Raw genomic sequence first — 22,242 nt, forward strand, 5'->3', positions numbered from 1 at the left:
GGGGGGGGTGCCCTCGGGCCCCCCCCCCCCCCCTTCCCGCCGGGGGGGGGGGTGCAACAACAAGGAAGAGAGCACCCCCTTGAAATGATGGCAGATAGCTAATGCTTCCTTTGCTATTTACTGTTTCTTTTAGTGTTCTCTTCTTCTACTTGTATTGAGTGTCGCCATCTGTTTGCCATGTCCGTACCCACCAATCTTCAGGGGCTTATCGGTCAGGGGTGCGATGGGCTTTGGACATTAATGGATTCTAGGATGCCACCTCCCTTGTTAATATTTGAACTACTTTTTTTTTTATAATTCTTTATTTTGTAAGAACACGAGCATCCATACAGAGACATTGCACACAATTTGTGAACAATCCAAATCAAGGCTCTCATTTTGCAGTGCTAATAACAGGTTTGATCCCATATGTATGGATTTCGTAACTTTTCCATTTAGGCAACATATAGAACATTAACAACAATAATAGGGCAGGATATAATAGGCTTCGGACCCTAGCATAAGTAGGTGTTATGTGCTTCTCTCCCTGAGTCGCCCCCTGCATGGATATGGCTCGGGAGTCCCCTCCCATCTCCACCCGAATATTGTATCATGGAGATCCGATCCCTTGGGTATTTAGCGGTGACTCCATGCGAGGCTAACAGGGACTTCCGCAGTTAGTATTCCCATAACGACTGGTCAGAATGCACCTATTATGTTCCATTGATCAGGAGAACATAAACACTAGAGACAAACACGGGGTAGTGACAGAGAGGTAAGTAGAAGTAGAAAGATAGGGGAAGGCAGTAGGTAAGGAAAAGAAAAGGTGGACCCTCTCCCATTGGGTTATCCATTTCCAAAAGCTTAAGGCATCTGAGGGTCAGTTGGTGGGTCCTGCTCAATGTGCACTTGGTATTCCGGGGAGAAGAAGAACTCCGTCCAGGGAGACCATACCTTGCAGAAAGTGTCATGTGTTTCCCTGGACGACACAATCAGATCCTCCATTCTCCAGATCTTGTTGACCTTCCCCAACCACATGCTCACCGTAGGGGGTCTGGTGCTCCGCCAGAGTATCGGAATACAGGCTTTCGCCGCATTAAGTAAGTGTGGTAGTACCGATTTCAGGTAAGCCCGTTTGGGTATCTCATTATGATGCAAGAGGAAAAACACCGGGGTCAATGGGATATCAAAAACCCTGGATTCCTGGGCATGTCCAAAAAATATGAAGCATGGTACCTCCAGACTGGCCGCATTGCCATGAACTACTTTTGAGGTTGTCATCCATCTACTTGGGTGGTTAAGCCCTGTGATGTTTATGGAGATTATTTTAAAAACCGCTGGGAATTAGCATTTCAGGCTTAGAGTAGCATGCCTTTCTTAAGCCCTAAGGGGCAGGGCCCTCCTTACCATCTTGTCTTGAATTGTGTTGTAATTGTAATTCCTTATATTGAAATGCGTTGCGCAAACTGGTGGCGCTATATAAATCCTGTATACGAATAAGAATAATACAGTACATTGATACCTGTCTGATTATGGAGCATCAGTTGGGCACTGACAAGAGAGCTGGCAGTCTATTTAAGTCTAAGTGTTATTAAGAGATATATACGAGATACTAATTCTTTTTATTGTCTAATATGAACTGTATGTAGAGTGTTTGCCTAAGGCCACCCAAGGAGGATATATGGAGCACTGCGCCAATCAGAATAGAAAGGTAAGTCAATTGTCTTTGCACTTCATTTTTGCATTTTTTTTCTTACTCTTTGTTTGTACTACTGGAAATGCCCAGTATCGGCACTGATGTCAGTATCGGTGCCAAAACCGGTAATGGCAGGTGAGGCTCGGCCTCACTGGTTTGAGGGCAGTGTTTTTGAAGCGCCGTGGACAGTGCCATCCAATGGAAGATGCCTTGTTTGCCTTGGGGTAGATACACCACTGCTTCGAACACAGTGCAGTTTATGAAAATTCGAAGAACTGTAACCATTCATAGGAATAGGCTCTTCAAAATGTTTTTTTTTCCACCAAATAATGAAAGCCTGTTATTAAGACACGTCACCCTTTTCTTAAAAATGACAACAAACACACCTTTAGAAATGTTCAGTAATGAAAATCTACAAACAGATACTTCTAGATAATTGCCGGCTTTTTATTCTTTTCCTCCCTATTATTTTCATGGTGGCCATTATCACTAAGGGAAGATAAAACCTTCTTCTTTTTACTTCCTGAAATTCTGGGTCCAACACCTGGAACATGTGACAGTGCACATCATCTGAGGGGGAAATAAAGGCATTTCCCCTGAGATCTTGTGAGATTTTACAGTTTATAGATGAGATTTCTCAGGAAGGCACTGGTGATGTATCTATCTATCTATCTCTCTATCTCTCTATCTATCTATCTCTCTATCTCTCTATCTCTCTATCTCTCTATCTATGTATCTATCTATCTCTCTATCTGTGAGGACAGGGCTACATCACCAGTGCTGCACTCAACCAGGAAATGATAAGAGCCATTAGATGACCTCTAGTTTCATAAAAAGGTGTGTATAGAATACCAGCAAAAATATGTAGCCATTAACACTGAATTATTTCTCACAGTGTGACTGGGAATTCTATGACATAGTAATACTAAAATCATATATTTATTATTAAAGTAAATGAAAATATATTCTGTATGGCGGTCTCGGCAAGAACGAAACCTTTTTGTGTTTCCTAAACCTAATCTTTGTGATTTCTCTTTTAAGGATCCATTCTGCTCTGTTCTTAAGATCCCATTTCAATCTCTGAATGAATCTTGTCAAACACATAACATCACTATAGAGGTGAGATACTAGTGTATAAAGTATGTGTGGTGGTGGAGGAGCGAGGGTTTATCTTCTTTTCTTCTTTATTCATGTGGCTTGTTTACATTCATTTGCAATGTCACAACCTCTCAATCCCTCTCACTTAAATTCAAATATGTTTTATGGGCTGGAACAAATACATTTGCATTGGCAACGCATTTGAGAAGTCATTACTGTTCCTACAGTATGTCTCTCTCTTCTCTCCATATCTTCTCTCTCTCCCTCCCACTCTGTTTTCGCTCAGCCCTCTCTCCTTTCTCTTTTCTCACTCCTTATCTCTTCTCTCTCTCCCCCTCCCTCTCTCTTCTCTCTCTCCACCTCCCTCTCTTCTCTCTCTCCCCCTCCCTCTCTTCTCTCTCATCACCTCCCCTCTTTTCTCATTCTCTTGTCCTCCTCTAACTTTTTCTCTCTCCTCTCCATATCCTCCATCTCTCTCTCTCTCTCTCTCTCACTACATAAAAAATAATATGGAGGGAATAGGTGAGTCCAGGAATGTTTTCAGGAGTAAGGGATAATATAAAGGGTGATGAGTCCATGTAGGGGAAGTCCATAATGTCCCTTTCAGTCAGTGACATTCTGTTACATAATGTGCAGCAATTTTCACCGTCTGCTCCTCTTCTACCAGTAAAATGTGGAGTTTCCTCTTCTCTTCTTTGGAAGTGAAGTCCTGGATGAGTATCTGAAAGTGAGTGTCCCTCAGTGCTGATCACTTCGGACCTTGTAGAAGGAAGTGGCCCTCACTGCACTGCCAGGATTTGGCTTCCAGGTTGTGTCCACGCCGTTTGTACAGGCTCAGGGTCTGTCGTTCTTTGGGTCTTGTAGTATCTGCAGGTATGGGGCGATTAGAAGATTGTTATTTCATTACTCAATTCCGTGGCTTAGCTTTCTTTAGAATTATTCTTTATTTGAGATTATGTCAGGCCGCATTCATGGGAGCTTTGAATGGACAAGGTGGTGATGAGTTGTTGGCGGCCTCATGGTTTGGAGTGGTTTTTGTTGGTCAGTAGGGCTCTATGGTGGTATGAGTAGGGGCTGATGTATTGTAGGTGGCTCCAGTATGATAGTCCCCTCCTCTGTAAAGTGAGAGGACAGGGAATCTGCCCATCTCAGCCCAGCAAGTATTGTCAGAGGTGCTGTGATGGACTTAAAGGGGGTGCTCTCTCTTCTTTCTCTCTCTCCCCATCCTCTCTCTCTGCCTCACCCTCTCAGTGTCTATCTCTCTCATTACAGGAAGCAGGGAAACAACTCCATGAGATGACAGAAAGGCTCTCCCAGGCTCTCGCCAATTACAGTGCCAACTCTGAACAGGTGGTGAATGGACAGTTCGTTACAGAACTTCTATACACTGTGGAACAAAATGTTTTGATATCTTTTCTGAGGGCACCAAGGACTCAGCAAATAAACACCACTGAGCTAGGTGAATATGTGCAATACTTATAACGGGTTAATAAACTGATTCAATATTTTTTTTTAAGCTAAAGTCTGGCTTTAACATGTCTGCCAGTTGGTTTAAAAAAAAAAAAAAACAGCTCAGGCTTCTATATTCGCCTCCTCTCCAGCGCTGTCCCCCACAGAAATTTCTGCCACTATTTGTCCTCCGTTATCCAGATTGAATAATGGCCAAGGCAACCTGCAGGGCATCATGGACCCACCCAATCAGGGGGCATTATCACGGAAACCCTGCACGCATGGTGTAATGATGTGGAGATCGATGCTGACGTCATTAAGTTGGCACCACTCTCTGCATCATTGATGACTGTCTAGCACTGGTTTGTAGATGAAGAGGACCCTGTGCGTCATGTGGCTGGCAGAAGACACCTGGAGGAGGTATGTATTAAAAAAAAAGGAAATTTTACTGACACTTGGATGTCCTATTAAAGAATGGAAAAGCTAGATCTGCAGCAAAGATATGTGCTGATAGGAGAAAAGTGCAGAGTGAGCAAGGATGACTAAGGGATAAGCAAATCTTCCTGGGTCTGGTTTGCGAATCTTGCTCATAGGTTAAAAACTGCTTACTTTGAGGAAAACCCCATTGAAGTCTATGTGGGGGGTGGTCTTGTTTTTTTTTTTAATTCAGGCCAATTGTAGAGCCAATAAGTAAGCTAATGTCTGACAAAAGGCATGGGAAGCTAGGCATTGCCATAAGGAATAAGGATGTTATTTAGCTGAATCTATTTACTTCCCACATGGCAAAGCTGTCTTTTCATACTGTAAGATCTTGTTTCCATAATGCCATTTCCCTCCCTGCCAGATATAACCATGCAGACTTCCCGTGACGTCTGCAGTCATGGTGTCCAGTCCTTCTGCCTGGTCTCAGATGATGACATTATGGAGGTGCCATGTAGCCTGGTGCCTGGAGATAAAGGTAATATAACATTGGAATGGTTCCATATCTGATATTATAGTTAATATTTAAAGTATGCAAAATATCTAGATCTGCTGTATGCTGCACACCTGCCACAGTATCCAGGAAACAATACATATCATATGTTTCTAGTGAGTAATTCATAACAAAAAAATTGTGATTTCTTTTTTTTTTTTTAATGTATGTATTTTATCTATTTTGCACAGAATCAAAAACAATTAAAAAAAAATTCTTTTTATTTAGGTAAATATGAAACATTGTATGTGTCATATGTTCTAATATTGGTTTTAGGAGCTTCAGGCCATGTCCCTGTGTTTTCCAACTTCTGCTTACTGCTTGTTCTAAAAGGTCTGTTGTTTACAGAGCCCAGTAACGCAAGCTGAATTTAGGCTAATGGTGTATGTCAGGGCGCAAAAACAAAACAAAAACATATGTAGATCATATCTGCAATACGGCATACGGTGGAACAGAAACGTTTCCACATAGCCAAGTCAGTATGCCTTACGTAGAAGAAGAAGCACCTGATCCTCCGCTCTTCGTGCCTGCATCTATTGACAGGTGATGGGGGAGGAGATGGAACTGACCAGTGCAGACAGGAAGAGGAGCAAGTTTCAGCTCTTGAATGAACACAGGAGTGATCAGTAGGGAATACTCCTGTGTTCAGTCATAACAGAACAGACAGTAAGCATTCGCACCTCTTCGGTTTGTCAATGAACAGGAAGTACTTTGTACTAGGGCTGGTAATGATTAAAATATTTGTGTTCGATCGAAAAAAAATTTAATCGATTAATTTCGATTAGTTATAACGCACATACAGATCCAACTACATTGGCCTATACACATACCGTGTTTCCCCGAAAATAAGACACTGTCTTATATTTTATTTGGCTCAAAAAAACACACTAGGTCTTATTTTCGGGGTAGGTCTTATTTTTATTTTTTTATGTACAACAATCAGCTCTTATTCATGTAGAGAAGTCTACATGTATTCATGTACAAAAATATGGTGATCAGGGCAATCAGGGGTGCCGTACCTTTCCAAGAGCAATTTGCTAACCAATTGCTGGCCAGAATGAGTGACGCGCACTTTCACTATCGATTCCCCACAGGCGGAGTGCATTTGGTATCACTCCGCCTGTGGCAGGAGCCGGCGCTATAGAGGAGGCATCGGCTTATGCGGCTCTGCTCCCTTCGGTGCCGCCTCGCTTCCTCTAGCACTGGCTTCGTTGGCACCACTGATTCTCTCCTGCCTCTCCCGCGGCTCTTCAAGTTCCCCCTTATGCCACCACCGGACCCGGGAATGGTCACAACTAGGTCTTATTTTCGGGGTAGGTCTTATATTTTAGCAATTCCCAAAAATAGTACTAGGTCTTATTATCGGGGTAGGTCTTATTTTCGGGGAAACAGGGTATAGCACAGCAATGAAGTAATAAAATGAACTAGGATCACACTAATTCAGCACGTTATTAATCTCACGTGCCCCACTCAATATGGCCGCCGCTTGAGTGGGGCAACTCAGAATAATAACCTGCTGGATTAGTGTGATCCTAGTTCATTTTATTACTTCATTGCTGTGCTGTATCTGTATAGGCCAATGCCTTGGCTGGCGCTCGTGTAGAAAGTTTCTTGGGCAAACTCACCGGCCCAAGTGGCTCCGTCGGCTAACGAAGGGGGGAGGAGTCTGGTGATGTCACAGACATCAACGTCACCTGACTCCTCCCCCTTCCCTTCGTTAGCCGTCACAGACATCGTCACCTGACTCCTCCCCCCTTCCCTTCCTTAGCCGACGTTCGCGGGGATATGTAACATGTGCGGCACAGGTCTTCTTTCTGGAGAAATCAGGGGTTTCTAAGACCCCTAATGTCACCTCGGGACCCCAGAGAAGCTGATGAAGCAGAGATCTGCTCCACCGCCTTCTCGCTGGCTTCTGTATCCGGGAATGACAGCTGAATGCGGAAGTGATGTAATATTTCCTGCATTCAAGAATGGGGTGGGGATCAGAAGGATATCGTGTACTGATCCCCTTCTGATCTCCAGTCACAGAGCCACTGTGCCAGTACCTGGAGTGCACTGGGCACAGCGGAGCTCGGGATCGGCGGAGGTGAGGGTAGGGGGCCGCACACCCACACAAAATACAAGCGATCGGGCAGCTCTACAGAACGCTTGTATTTAAACATCTATCGTTGTTTGAAATTATAGCAGTTTCCTAACTCGTGCATGCCATAGACGGCGCGCAAAAGTGGGGGTGGGGAAGGACGTTTTAAAACGCCCACTTGCATCTACAAGGCTTCCGTCCGGCCGTTTATGTACGCCTGCTGGATGAGAAGTGGTTAACTATGAACAACAATGTATCTTATATGTGTATCACTCGGCTGTAGATCCTCCAATCATCTCTGAATTGGTGCTGACACTGTCCTTCCTTCTGGAGGGGGGCTACGTCTGTTCCCCATGGTTCCTGTGTGTGTTGTAAAGTAGTCACCACTCCAAGCTCACTCCCGGGATGGACTACAATCTCATGTTCAGTTTACTATTTTGTATTGAGATTGTAGTCCATCCCGGGAGCGAGCTTGGAGCGGTGACTACTTACAACACACATAGGGACCATGGGGAACATGTCAGGGGGAAGGAGTCATGCTTCTTTATTTTTACAAATCAGTCTATAACAGTGGATAATGCACACCGGGGTAATGCTTTCATTTCATAAGCCTTGGATCAAAATAAACGATGTTCCTCAGAGTGACTGCATTCAGAAATGTGTGTACGGTACTGAACCTATGAGGGAAGCAGCTACGCTCCTCAACTTTTTAATAACTGACTCTTGCTATCTCACAAACATGATTTCTTCTTGCCTTCAGATGGTGCTTTTCTGATCACCTACACAAAGTTTAATTTCCCATGCAATGGAAGTATATTATTCACTCCACGAGTTCGCAGACGGGATGACAAGGTTGAGTTCAACTCGAAGGTGGTGTCTGGAGCCATCACAAACTCTAACAGCCAAAATCTGAGCTCCCCCATTATCTTCAAACTTTACCATCTCCAGGTCAGTATTTGCACATAAAAAAGTCCACCATTCCACCCAACTTTCTGGTATGAGAATGAGAGGGGCATCTTTATGGATAAAACATGTAGGCCAAGGACACCCCCTGCCATGCCTCTAGTTAGGTTCCTTGTTGATCAATAAATCTACTTGTTTGTTCAGAACAAGACCTGTTAATGCCTAAAAGATAATCTAGATGTCACTGTTTGGACTACAATTTTTCACCCAGCTCCTTCTATTTTTCAAGTTGGGTGGTGCCAGTAGGGCCACCCGCGTTTAGGATTTCAGCAATTGACAGGGATCGTTCAAAATTCTAGCACTGTATGCCCACTTTAAGCCTTTATATCTTATATTAAGATCACAGTGGATAGCGGGGGAGGGAGAGATGCTGTACATATTTAAATCTGTGGTGGAAGTGATGGGGCTTGCAAAATTTTGCCCAGGCTCACAATGCCAAAAGACGCATTTGGGAGGTATGGATGGGTGACATGACACAGTCACTAAAATGTATAATTTTTTTAATTGCAGCCGTTAAAACCCCTTTATGAGCTCATCTGTGTATTTTGGGACCCTGTAAGGAATGGCTGGTCAGATAAGGGCTGTGACACGGGACAATCTGATGGCACATACACCAACTGCTCCTGTACCCACCTCTCCAGCTTTGCACTCCTCATGGCTCTGGAGGCTCCGGATAAAATCCAGGTGATTACAGCAAATGGGAATGTTGATAAAAGTATAATAGGTATTGAACATATTTGCATGTCGAAGGTGTTGTAGAAGAAAAACATGAAAACCAACCTGGCTCCACGTAAATGAGAATAAGAACCAAACCCAGGTGAATTCTCCAACGGAGATACAACAGGGGTCCGTCCCTCTCCATCCAAAGAAAGAATAAGAAATTGTATTTGCTGGATGTTTACTGTAACAAGGGAATGCTGATCATATGACTTGATATTTCCTGCTGGAAGGAACATTTACAAACCAGTAAATGATAAACATATGGAACAGCGGGCAACTAAAAATGTGAGAATCACTTTAAAAACACTTTTAGGAAATTATTAAAGTATGTATGTGAAAAGGAATGGAGGGAGGGAAAGAGAAGCAGGAATGAACCACAAGATTTCACCATTGTGAGATGATCGTTTCATGTTTCTATTTTGACAGGAGGATTCTATTCTCACCCTTCTCTCCTACATTGGCCTGAGTCTGTCTCTTCTCTGTCTGTGTCTGTCTCTGCTCACCTTCATCCTGTGTCGGTCTCCGAGGAGCTCTCATACCTCCATCCTTATAGCTCTCTGTGGATGCCTCTTCCTGGGACAACTTTTGATTCTGGTGGGAATCCGCCAAACCAGGATTAAGGTAACTGGCCAATGCTGCTAGTACAGCAATATTCAAGGATCGCAGGGGTCTTACCAAACTGCTAACACATTAGGGCCTATTAATAAAGTAAATTGAATAGCTATTTATCCAGCAAACCTGTGTATATAAACTGTTCTGTATTAATTAATCAGCATTTGCTCATTCGTTTTAGGGATTTTTCAAGCAATATATAAATCTATGGTAGTTGTGCAAATGGGACAAAATTGAATGTTATGGTATTTTCTCTTTTGGGTTGTATGTTGTTGGGGTATTCTCTTTTCTGGCCTTCACTGTATCTTATTTGTGTATCACTCGGCTGGAGATCCTCCAATCATCTCTGAATTGGTCTTGGCACTGTCCTTTCTTCTGGAGGCTGTAGATCCTCAAATCATCTCTGAATTGGTGCTGACACTGTCCTTCCTTCTGGAGGGTGGCTACTTTTATTCCCCATGTTCCCTGTGATTGCTGTAAAGTCGTCATCGCTCCAAGCTCACTCCCGGGATGGACTACAATCTCAATACAAATTAGTAAACAGAATGTGAGATTGTAGTCCATCCTGGTAGTGAGCTTGGAGCAGTGACTACTTTACAACACACACAGGGACCATGGGGAACAAAAGTAGCCACCCTCCGGAAGGAAGGACAGTGTCAGCACCAATTCAGAGATGATTTGAGGATCTATAGCCGAGTGATACACAAATAAGATGCATTGTTGTTAATAGTTAAGGAACTTGAATGCATTTTTAAGATTTAACTCCTGAGTTTTGTGTCACTTTAAATTATTAGATCAAGAATAGCTGTGTTACGTCTCATTTACGTCTGAGGTGGAAATGCCTGACCATGTGCACCAAAATTAGTGGACAGGTATCACACTCCATATGAGAGGGGTTTGGAGGGATTCCTCTTAAAAGGAAGAAAGCTGATCATAATCTTAGGAGAAAAGTCCAATCCAGTTATTATTTTGCCAGTTTTAGGTTCAAAGAGTCTTAGTACCACCATGACCTTCTGGTATTATTGTTGGAAAATCACTAAACCCATTTCCTATTCTTTATTCTTCCTCAGCTCCTTTGTGCTTTCATTGCCGGTTGTCTCCAATTCTCGTTCCTCTGTGCATTCTGCTGGATGTCTATTGAGAGTTTTTTGCTCTTCATGACTGTCCGAAACCTGAGGGCTGTCAATTACATGGCCTCCCGAAAATCGAACTTTCCGCTTATGTGTCTTCTGGGGTTCGGTATCCCAGCTGTGATTGTGGGAATTACAGCAGCTGTTCATCCACTTGACTATGGAACAGACTCCCAGTAAGTTCTGGTCTTCACTCCTACATGATGCTATACTGAGCAGAGCTGTGATCCCAACTAAATCTTCTTCTTGTTATTAACTATTATGTATACTACTTTACTTGCTTTTTTATTGTATTGCACTGTATTGTGCAATTGTTATATCCACAGTTTAATGTATAGAAAAACTGAACAGTCTCCTCTCTTCCATCTAGTTGCTGGATCAATCTTGACATTATTTGGAGTTTCCTCGGTCCAATCTGTGGTTTTATCATTGTAAGTATCTAATAACATTCCACAAATGTTTTACCAATTGAGGTTGTCATATATCTCAGATGCATTTGGCTTTCAAAAGTATTCTTCTTGGTCAGCGACAATGGAAGGTCTATATGAGTTTTTGTTTGTATATGACATTCAACAATATGCAGTCGTATGACACGTCGCCCGTCTTCCTGATTGCCCGGGAAGCTGGGGTCCTTGCTAGCGGAAATACTGGTATTGGTACTCGGTCCTGGTGAGTACTCAAGTATAACTATCAGTACTTGTACTCGAACAACCGGTATTGTTGCATGCCTAGTAATTAGTATTTGTTAGCATCCAGCTTCACAGCCTATTCATTAGAACTGACGACAGATTAATGAATCATCAAAGTAGCCATGTGACCTCTCGGTATATCATGTCTTCTCTTATAATACAGTATGTTATAAAATCTTTACTTCAACAGACAAATACGGTTCTGTTGGTCTTGACTTTTCATCTCCTGAGAAAGAGGCTGGCTTCTGTAAATACAAACGTCTCCACCCTGAAGAATACCCGGTAAGTGTGCAAACATTCTGTGATATCAAAGTATAGAGAGGTGTCAATATCACAGGTTATTTTATAACTTCACGGATGAGTACAACAGATTAGACAGATGTCCACCATTAGAACTTGAATAGATATCTTGGGCCTGTAGGTGCAAAGATCTCACACTTTCTAGGTTCTTGGGCAGACGTAGACCTTGTGACTTCAAACCACAGCAGTGGAGGGGAGACCTCTCAGTACTGGGCTCCTCGCTGTCTGGGAAACGTCCTTCTCATAGACCAGAGGAGATATGTTTCATCTATAATAAGATCCAACATGTCAGTCGTAAGGAGATGCAACTGATTCCTTCTGACACTACATGCTATGTGCCCATATAGATGGTAGGTTTTGCGTCAACAGAATTATCTAGGGGCCGACAAAATGGTTATTTGGTGTCTGCTTGCAGAAGCCATGTGGTGAGTGGACTTGTTGCGTTCGGGCTAATGCGCTGGTGTCCTAATCCTGATCCAGGCACCAGAACACTGCGGGCCCAAATAACCTATGGCTACTTCAGAAGGCAAAACCTATACTCCTAGCAGGTAGGGTTACACCTCCTGAGGTGATTGGCCAAAGTGCTAGAGCCCGTCCCACACCCATATCCCAGTGATTTGGGTAGCCTGGATTATGAACGCTGTATTTGTCTGGGAGAGTGTATCTAAGGACACAGTGTTTACAGATTTTCTGCGTTCTCCCGCCAGCAGTATAATCAATACTGCCCAATGGTAAAGTTGTTTCTGTTTTTCTCCTACAAGAATACAAGGGACAGCACAGTCTCCAACAGCTGTCCATCTACTAGCTTGGAGAAGGGATAAGGGAGGAGAGGGGAGCAAGCAGTGGAGGATTTGTTTGCCTTTTTGACCTGTGTGTTTTATGGAGAGCATAATGACACACACACAAGGGTAGCCCCATAGGAACCTGCAAGGGAGGGAAGGGCTCTGGGGACAAGCTGATTCTGCAGCAAACTAAAACTCCATGGTATGGCAGAGCTGTGTAAATCTCAGAAGTGAATGGACAGAAACAGCTCTCTTGCGTGTGTTTTATCTTTGTATTTATCCTGATAGACAGAATACAGTATAAATTAAATGTTGGAAATACAACAGCATACTGATTGTATCACTTGTCTAACTATGTCTTTTGAGCTGTAGATGGCGCTGTAGTGCAATGTTAGTTTCTATTCTTATGCATACTTATCTATGATACATAGGAAGGTTTCCTATCTATATGTTTCCTGTTAATGCTTTATTCCTGTATACATACATCTAATGTCCTGCTAAGCAAGTAAAACTTAATTCAGCATTCCTCAAGATCTCATTGCTTCAGCTAAACACATACCCAACATTAAATAGCCATCAGCCCCTATGTTGAAATGTCACTGCCTGAGCAGGCTTCTGTGAAGGGCAAACACAAAGTCCTATACGTAGTCTTTCAGGGTGCTTCATACACATCAGCTCTGGACTGAATGGAAGACGTGTTAGCCATATGGCCACCTAACTATCCCTCTTGTCTGCAGGTTACTGACCTTCAAAGCTGTGGCCCAGCTCTTCATCCTTGGCTGTACCTGGGGTATTGGCTACTTCCAATTTGGACCTCAAACTCTAATCTTTTCCTACCTCTTCACCATCTGCAACAGCCTCCAGGGAGTGTACATCTTTCTGGTACACTGTCTGCTCAATCAACAGGTATACGTATATCAATAAAATGTTATGTAAGGATGTGGAAAGCTAAAATTTCTACAACTATATATTTGGGCAATTTTAGCTTTGTCCCACACACATGGTGAGATGGCGTCAAGTTTGAAAATTCCCGGGGAAGTACATGGGGTCTTCAGGTGACTCCTCTACAATGGCCGTGCCCTAATGTTATTAAAGCATGTACCCTGCAAAAGACTATAATTACCATGTTACCCCCGGTGTGGGTCAGCTTATCTCGAGTGCCCACTGACATATATATTTTATAAATGTTCTCCAAAACATTTTATTGGATAATAGGTCTAGGTTTAGCAACGTTATGTGCACAAAAAATCTGCCTACCTGAATATACTGAATGACCAGGTTTTTCTATCAATGGATTTCTTCTTCCCTGATGGCACATTGGGAATATTCCAAGAAGACAATGCCAGGATCCATCGGGCTCAGACTGTGAAAGAGGTTCAGGGAGCATGAGACATCATTGTCACACATGGATTGGCCACCACAGAGTCCAGACCTTAACCCCATTGAGAATCTTTGGGATGTGCTTGAGAAGACTTTACACAGAGCTTTGACTCTCCCGTCATCACTACAAGATCTTGGGGAAAAATGAATATGACTCTGGATGGGAATAAATGTTGTGATATTGTATAAGGTTATCAAACAATGCCACGGCGAATGTTTGCCGCAATCAAAGCTAAAGTTGGTCCAATGAGAAATTAGAGTGCGTGGCTTTTTTTGGGGGCCAGGCAGTGTATATATGACATTTTTTATTTGATAAGACACGGAACTGCTGTAATTATTTTATCTTATCAAGCAGAATTACCTGACAGAAATACCCTTTGGGGTACACGTACCACTGGTTGAGGAACCTGGCATATAGATGACCAAATGTCATCTACTTTCCATACTAGCATGAATGTAAAAAGTAAAAAAAATCAATCATTTTCCGAGTTGGATGACCAGGGACCAGTACCAAGTAGACTACCAGCGTTCCAAGAGCCCGTGGTTGACAATAACATCAGGGCCGTATTTACCAGTAGGTATGTACGAGGAAGAATCAAAAGTAAAAGTAACATACTGTACATTTAACGGCTTTAATTTAAGTTACTGTGAGCACTTGAACATTTCATTTTTCCACGTAGTCCCCATGCAAGATGTTGCACTTGTATTGTTCAACTAGCTTCTGTATTCCTGCAGAGAAGAAGTGTGTACCGCTTCCTTTATTTTATCATTTGAGGTGAACCTGTGACTGTGAAGTGCCTCCTCCATTGTAGTGGTGCACCCATGTCTTGTCACTGGTGACAATTCAATTCCAGAATACTCCAATCTTCATACTGTCTCAAGAACTGGGTCACACCCTCCACGTGCTGTTGCTTGTTCAGAGCAGTAAGCTGTTTGGGAACCCATCGTATGCAGACTTTTCTGTATCCAAAGTCATCAAGCACTATGGCAAATGCGGATCCATAACTGATATCCAAATGTGCAGCCGATTGAGATACTGTTATCCGTTAGACTTGTGCGCCGTCAAAAAATTTGTTCCGTTTCGGAATATCCGTTATTTCGTAATTCGTGTCCGAAACTCAATTCGGATTCGTACGAAATACGGATTTTCATTAGATTCGGCACATTTTCGTAACTGTACGAACATTCGTTATGATGAAGTTAAAAAGCAAAAATACCTTTGTTAATATTGGAATCGATGTGGTAGTTGTTTTTTTATCCGAAATACGAATTCCGTTAACGGATTCCGGATCTGAATTTCGGATGAAAAAAAAAACTACCATCAACTCCAATATATTAACAAATGTACTTTGCTTTTTAACTTCATCATAACGAATGTTCGTAACGGAACGAAAATACGTCAACGGAATTTCGTATTTCCTGCCTGTATTGTAATGCAACTCTCAGCAGCAGCGGATCCGTATTTCGTATTTTAAAAAAAATCTTGTCATGTTGTTCAACCTCATTTACAGGGGTAATATTAGTTCCCGTTTCAAAGAAATTCGGATCCAATATTCGTTAACGGAATTTCGTATTTCGGATATAATTCGGAAACTGCAATTCGGATTTCGGGTGCTTCTGAATTTACGAATTTCAGGAAAATTTGTACGAATTTCGATTCGTAACGAAACGAATCGCACATGTCTATTATCCGTCAGTCTTCTCTAATCAAGGCATCTGCTCTGTCGTTGTGGTCCTGTGTGCACGATGATGGGCGACCAGAATGAGCTTGGTCGGTTAAAATCATAAAGCATTAGTTGATTCATGGAGCTATGACCATAGTGAGCCAACACCCGATGATGAATTGCCACGGGTTTCATTCCCTTGGCCCAAAGAAAACGCACTACTGCACATTGTTCTTCGATGGTACAATCTCACAACGGATCGTCCATGTTTCTGTCCACGTGGCTACCACTTGACTAAAGTACAGCGCATGGTCGAACTATCCAACAGGCTATGTAAATATGCTGCATTGTGCAAGCTTCTCTCTGTTCCGGTTACCGGATCATTTATAAATTGCCTTTACTTTTTAAGTCTCCCTCGTATCTACAGTCACTGAAAGTAAAGAGCCATTTCCTCTATAGCAATCAGGCACATTTTCGTAACTGTACGAACATTCGTTATGATGAAGTTAAAAAGCAAAAATACCTTTGTTAATATTGGAATCGATGTGGTAGTTGTTTTTTTATCCGAAATACGAATTCCGTTAACGGATTCCGGATCTGAATTTCGGATGAAAAAAAAAACTACCATCAACTCCAATATATTAACAAATGTACTTTGCTTTTTAACTTCATCATAACGAATGTTCGTAACGGAACGAAAATACGTCAACGGAATTTCGTATTTCCTGCCTGTATTGTAATGCAACTCTCAGCAGCAGCGGATCCGTATTTCGTATTTTAAAAAAAATCTTGTCATGTTGTTCAACCTCATTTACAGGGGTAATATTAGTTCCCGTTTCAAAGAAATTCGGATCCAATATTCGTTAACGGAATTTCGTATTTCGGATATAATTCGGAAACTGCAATTCGGATTTCGGGTGCTTCTGAATTTACGAATTTCAGGAAAATTTGTACGAATTTCGATTCGTAACGAAACGAATCGCACATGTCTATTATCCGTCAGTCTTCTCTAATCAAGGCATCTGCTCTGTCGTTGTGGTCCTGTGTGCACGATGATGGGCGACCAGAATGAGCTTGGTCGGTTAAAATCATAAAGCATTAGTTGATTCATGGAGCTATGACCATAGTGAGCCAACACCCGATGATGAATTGCCACGGGTTTCATTCCCTTGGCCCAAAGAAAACGCACTACTGCACATTGTTCTTCGATGGTACAATCTCACAACGGATCGTCCATGTTTCTGTCCACGTGGCTACCACTTGACTAAAGTACAGCGCATGGTCGAACTATCCAACAGGCTATGTAAATATGCTGCATTGTGCAAGCTTCTCTCTGTTCCGGTTACCGGATCATTTATAAATTGCCTTTACTTTTTAAGTCTCCCTCGTATCTACAGTCACTGAAAGTAAAGAGCCATTTCCTCTATAGCAATCAGCCACACATTTTTCCCAATCATCATTACACAATCATCTCATGTATCTCAATATTTAAAACCAGGTTACGAACATTAAAACCAAAAACATTGTTCTGTGTACTAGAGGTAAAGGTGTTGCTTTGGGCACAGAAGATTGTGTGTCTACAGGCTCCAGTGATATACATTGCCTGTAAGTCACATAAATACACTGTATAACACAATACTGGTTGGTGCCGTGTAGATGTCTTCATGATCTCCTCCTTATTATCATCTCATTTCACTTGTATTTCAGGTCAGAGAAGGTTACTGCAGATTGTTCTATAGAATTTGTCCTTACAGGAGGCAGAAACCAGATATATCCACCGTGGGTAGTCTCCAGAAAGCTGCTAGAGAAGTAAGTAAAAACAGACATGAGAGGTCATCATTGATTACAATGTGTCTGTGCTGCCCCTAGATACCCAGGTGTAGATTTTAATTATCCAACCTGCCCATTGAACCGATGATTGACTGCCCTTTACACTTTCTACAGGCAGGTATGATGGACTTTAAAAGGTCCACAGTCACTACAGACAACTCCTCACCGCCGATGAAAGAACAAAGGATGTAGCTGCCCGAAGTGGATTTAGAAGTCAATGTCCGCTGTCCAGAAGAGATGATTGTGCCAATCGGAAGCAAGAATATGGAGTAAAGGGAAAAACAGGACTGTGGATGTTGTTGTTAGTAGTATGTATACACTGCCAAAAATTGTATATGAAGAGCTTCACATATTGTACATTCACTTCAGTCCCTGTCCTCAGGGAGCTTACAATCTCAGGTCCCTATCTCACATGCATACATACACACTCACACACTGGGGCCGATTTATTCATGAGCCAATTGACCTACCAGCATGTCTTTGGAGTGTGAGAGGAAAGCGAAGTACCCAGGGGAAACTCACACTGAGAGAACACGCACAGTCCATGCAGGCAGTGTTCTGACCGAGATACAAACAGGGGATCCCAGTGCTGCATGGCAGAAGTGCTAACCAATGAGCTACTTTGCTGCCCATGACTCTTAGTGGCTTTCATTCTACAGCCTACACTGGGTAAGAGAAGCGTGCATTACAATTGGTTGCTTCAAGAGTCAAACCCCATGTAGCTGCTGTTGTAGTATTGGGTCCATATTATTCTTCTCTTAAACTCATGACTTGTTCAGTGTGTGTTCTTAAATCGATTGCTAAGTTCTAAGATTCTTCTTACTTGTGAACTCATCTTTTCAATATGCTTCTGCCTTTAAAGTGTATTTTGTTAAAGGGGAACTACACTGGTTTTCAGTACTTTTCCTTTTTTTTTTTTTCAATTATGTTCTATGCTTGTTCCCCACAGAATCTAAAATGTTTGTTTTACAAATAAAGGTTTTACACACAACAGTGTTTAGAGCATTATGGGTTTTCTATGGAAAGAACCTCGCAGAAGCTGTTTGCCTTTAGACTCTCTCTCTCTAATTGAAACTTAAGGGGTATCCATGATCAAAAACTAAAAATAAATCTGTATTTCTTTATTGTATTTCCATAAGTTCTCTCCCGCTCCTAATAACCAGATTCATCTAGAAGATTGTAAACTGACTTATCGAAGATGACCATAGGATGGACTTCCGCAATGCTCTGACATCATTTCACTCAGCCCTGTGAATATGAACTTCCTGCTGTCACCACTCTCCCAGAGCCCACCTTCTGAGCTACAACTCAACATCTGCAACATCATCATTGTGTGCTGGAACAATGCACGATGGCATATGTAATCTTGAGAAATAGAGATTGCATCACATCAAGCAAAGCACACTGGGAATACAGGAAGTTGTTGGAAGTGATGGGCAGATGGAAGGCGGCACTCACTACATAAAAGGGATTTTCTCTAGTAAGCTTTGATTGTATTATCAGAAACAACTCTACTATGTATTCCTATTACAATGCTGATGATATAACAGGAGAGGATACGCTGGGACTTTACAACTCCTTTTAATACAAAGCAGTCTAAATACAGCAGGAAGGGAGAGGGAGGAGTCACTGCTCTGACTGATTTACTTGAGTGTATAAACTTCAGCTTGAGCTACCAGACCTCGTGGTATCCTAATGCCGTGCGCTCCATTGCAGCGTGACTTGGGTCGCGACTTAATGGCCAAGGACAAATGTGGGTCCTGAGGTTACACTGGTTGAGAACCACTGCTCTAAACTACAGTATATCAGTATATGGTATATGATATATCTCAGACTTGAAACAATGTGCTTAAATACCGTATTTTTCGCTCCATAAGACGCCCAAAAGGCGGGGGGAAATGTGTGTGCGTCTTATGGAGCAAATCCCTAGTTTTTTGTACATTTAGCCCTGCTAAAGCAGAGCTAAATGTACAGTGGAAGCCGCTGCTCGTGTAATACAAGTGATCTATTCAGATCACTTGTATTTAAACGAGCAGCAGCGGCGGTGGCGGCGCCCCCTGTCTCAGCAGTCACTTACTGCAGCTTCTGTCACAGAAACTGTGACAAACGGCCTGCGTCCCATGCACCAGTGTGCCCTATGGAGCGCAAAATACGGTAGTTAAAAAATAAAACGAAATATAAATCAAAATAATATTAATAATAAAGTATACTGCAACTGAATTTGTGGATGTGCAGCTATTTTTTAAAATCAAATAAATGCTCAAGAGTTTTAGCCGGTACTGGTCTTTAGAATTGAAAATTTGTAAATTCGGACTGAATTCGCAAAAAAAAAAAGGGATTTTATCTGAATTCGTATGCATCCGAATGTCCAAATTCAAAGGAACGAAACAAAATTTACATGTCTAACTGCCACCACCTATTTCTTAACACACGACCTTCACATTTTAAAATCGTTTCCAAATCAAATTTGATACAACCTCTTCTTTATAATCAGCAGAGAGTACCCGCCCCCTCCCCCATTTACCCTCAATTGTAAATTAAGTTAAAGCTAAATTAAGTAAATTACATTAAAACTATCACCTGCTTTGTGATGACTTATGAAAGTCTTGTCAAGAATGTATATTCCAAAATGTGTTCTTTTCCTTTTATCCCACATAAATTTTGCACAAAATTGTACAAATTATTTTCTCGGGAGTTAGGAAAAAAAACTTGAAAAAGAAGCTGGAGATTTTCTTCATATAACAAGGAAAGTATACTCCTGTAGGCCTGGGTGAAGACCCTTTGAAGGCCCAATTTGTTCTGAAAAAACAAAGTTTAATTCACCTGGATACACAAAGTAGTTACAAAGATACTTACAGTTGGATTAGCACATGCCAAAGTTACAAAACTGGGTTCAGGAGTTCAGGTTTCTTTTACCTTTGTCATTAAGGAGTTAACTGGTTTGAGTGAACACTGAAATAATAACTGAATATATGCTAAAAGAAGACACGCTATAGTCTCCTAGGGACAAAGGGACTGATATATTACACTGCTGGGCTTATGCTGTTCGCACAGCACTACCACCACTAGATGGCACTAAGGAGCATATAAATTTCCAATGCTTATCATCACCATCTAGTGGTCAAGTTATTATTATTATTATTGTACAGGATTTATATAGCGCCAACAGTTTGAGCAGCGCTTTACAATATAAGGAAGACATTACAATTACAATACAAATCAAGATAAGATGGTAAGGAGGGCCCCGCCCCTGAGGGCTTACAATCTAAAAGGGGAGGGGCCAGTGATACATGAGGAGGTAGGTGTGTGGGGATGAATTGTTGGAGAAAGTGATAGTTCAGTGGTGAGGTTGAGGTGGGATTTAAAAGAGTTATTCAGCGCTGTAAAAAGAAAACGGCACCCAAGTATAACTATCGGTACTTGTACTCGAATAGCCGGTATCGGTGATCCCTAGTAATTAGTATTTGTTAGCATCCAGCTTCACAGCCTATTCATTAGAACTGACGACAGATTAATGAATCATCAAAGTAGCCATGTGACCTCTCGGTATCTCATGTCTTCTCTATGTTATAAAAATCTTATCTTCAACAGACAAACACAGTTCTGTTGGTCTTGACTTTTCATCTCCTGAGAAAGAGGCTGGCTTCTGTAAATACAAACGTCTCCACCCTGAAGAATACCCGGTAAGTGTTCAAACACTGTGATATCAAAGTATAGAGGGGAGTCAATAGCACAGGATATTTTATAACTCCACTGATGAGTACAACAGATTAGACAGATGTCCACCATTAGAACTTGAATAGATATCTTGGGGCTTCCCTGAAGAGATGAGTTTTCAGGGATCACCTAAAGGCAGGCAAAGTAGGAGATAGATGGACAAATTGTGGTAGGGAGTTCCAGAGGATGGGAGAGACTCTAGAGAAGTCATGGAGGCGAGCATGGGAGGAGGTGACACATTAGCTACAGAGCAGGAGGTCTTGAGAGGAGCAGAGAGGATGGTTAGGGTAATACATAGAGACAAGGTTGGAGATATAGTTCCAAGCTATTTGTAAACCAGTGGAGGGATTGGCAGAGGGGGGCAGGGGATGGAAGCCTGTGGAGGGATTGGCAGAAAGGGGCGGGGCATGGAAGCCAGTGGAGGGATTGGCTGAGAGGGGTTGCAGACATTGAGTGGTTGGTCAGGTGGATGAGTCTAGCAGCTGCATTCATGATAGACTGAAGTGGGAAGGAGCCTGTGTAGAGGTCGGCCAGTGAGAAGGGAGTTGCAATAGTCAAGATGAGTAATTTTGCGGTTATATTGGTGAGGAAGCGGCATATTTGGGAGATGTTACGAAGGTGAAGGTGGCAGGATTTGGATAGTGATTGGACAAGTGTCAGAAAGTGTCATGCAAATGGCATCCACCCAGCTATAGGATGGATGAAGAGTTACAAATCAGACCCAAAGTCTTGTTACAATTTATTGAACTGTTTGCATTGTTTGCTATAGATTGTGGATGTCCTTAAATTTTACTAGATGTCCTTAACCACCTCCGGGCCGGCCGTAGTAAAAAAACGGCCAGCCGGGAGGTTTCTAGATCTGAGCGGGCGTCTTTAGACGTCCGCTCAGACACGCCCCCTCGCGGCGCGCGCAAGCGGGAAAAGGCCGTTATTTAAAAACAGGCAGCGATGCCTGTTACCATACAAGCGATCCGCCGGCTTTAGAGCCGGTGGATCGCGTGTATGGGGTGCCGATCAGTGACCCCCACCCCCGCTGTTTTCCAGCTGATCCGGGTGATCAGCATACGGCCTCTGTCACAGGGGATCAGAGGGAGCTCGGTACACGAGCTCCCTCTGGTCCCCTCTCCTCTGAAAGAATGCGGAAGTGTTGTATATGAGGACAAGAGGACCTGTCACATAT

At 42.5% G+C, this 22,242-nt stretch overlaps 1 protein-coding gene across 1 annotated transcript; it reads left to right on the forward strand.

Annotated features, from left to right (window-relative positions):
• Positions 1-1,660: 1,660 nt before the first annotated feature.
• On the forward strand, positions 1,661-21,028 carry LOC108802335 (putative adhesion G protein-coupled receptor E4P; the record flags this gene model as incomplete). Its single annotated transcript, XM_018574198.1, has 13 exons — positions 1,661-1,690; positions 2,717-2,794; positions 4,046-4,232; positions 5,067-5,180; positions 8,036-8,223; positions 8,749-8,922; positions 9,385-9,579; positions 10,641-10,876; positions 11,071-11,131; positions 11,580-11,671; positions 13,209-13,377; positions 17,223-17,324; positions 20,937-21,028. Coding segments are annotated over exons 1-13 (1,718 nt in total), but the record flags the coding sequence as incomplete, so codon positions are not given.
• Positions 21,029-22,242: the final 1,214 nt, after the last annotated feature.

Source organism: Nanorana parkeri, unplaced genomic scaffold (genome assembly GCF_000935625.1).
Source record: "Nanorana parkeri isolate BGI_ZX_2015 unplaced genomic scaffold, ASM93562v1 scaffold2804, whole genome shotgun sequence".
In the NCBI taxonomy this organism is placed as follows: domain Eukaryota; kingdom Metazoa; phylum Chordata; class Amphibia; order Anura; family Dicroglossidae; genus Nanorana; species Nanorana parkeri.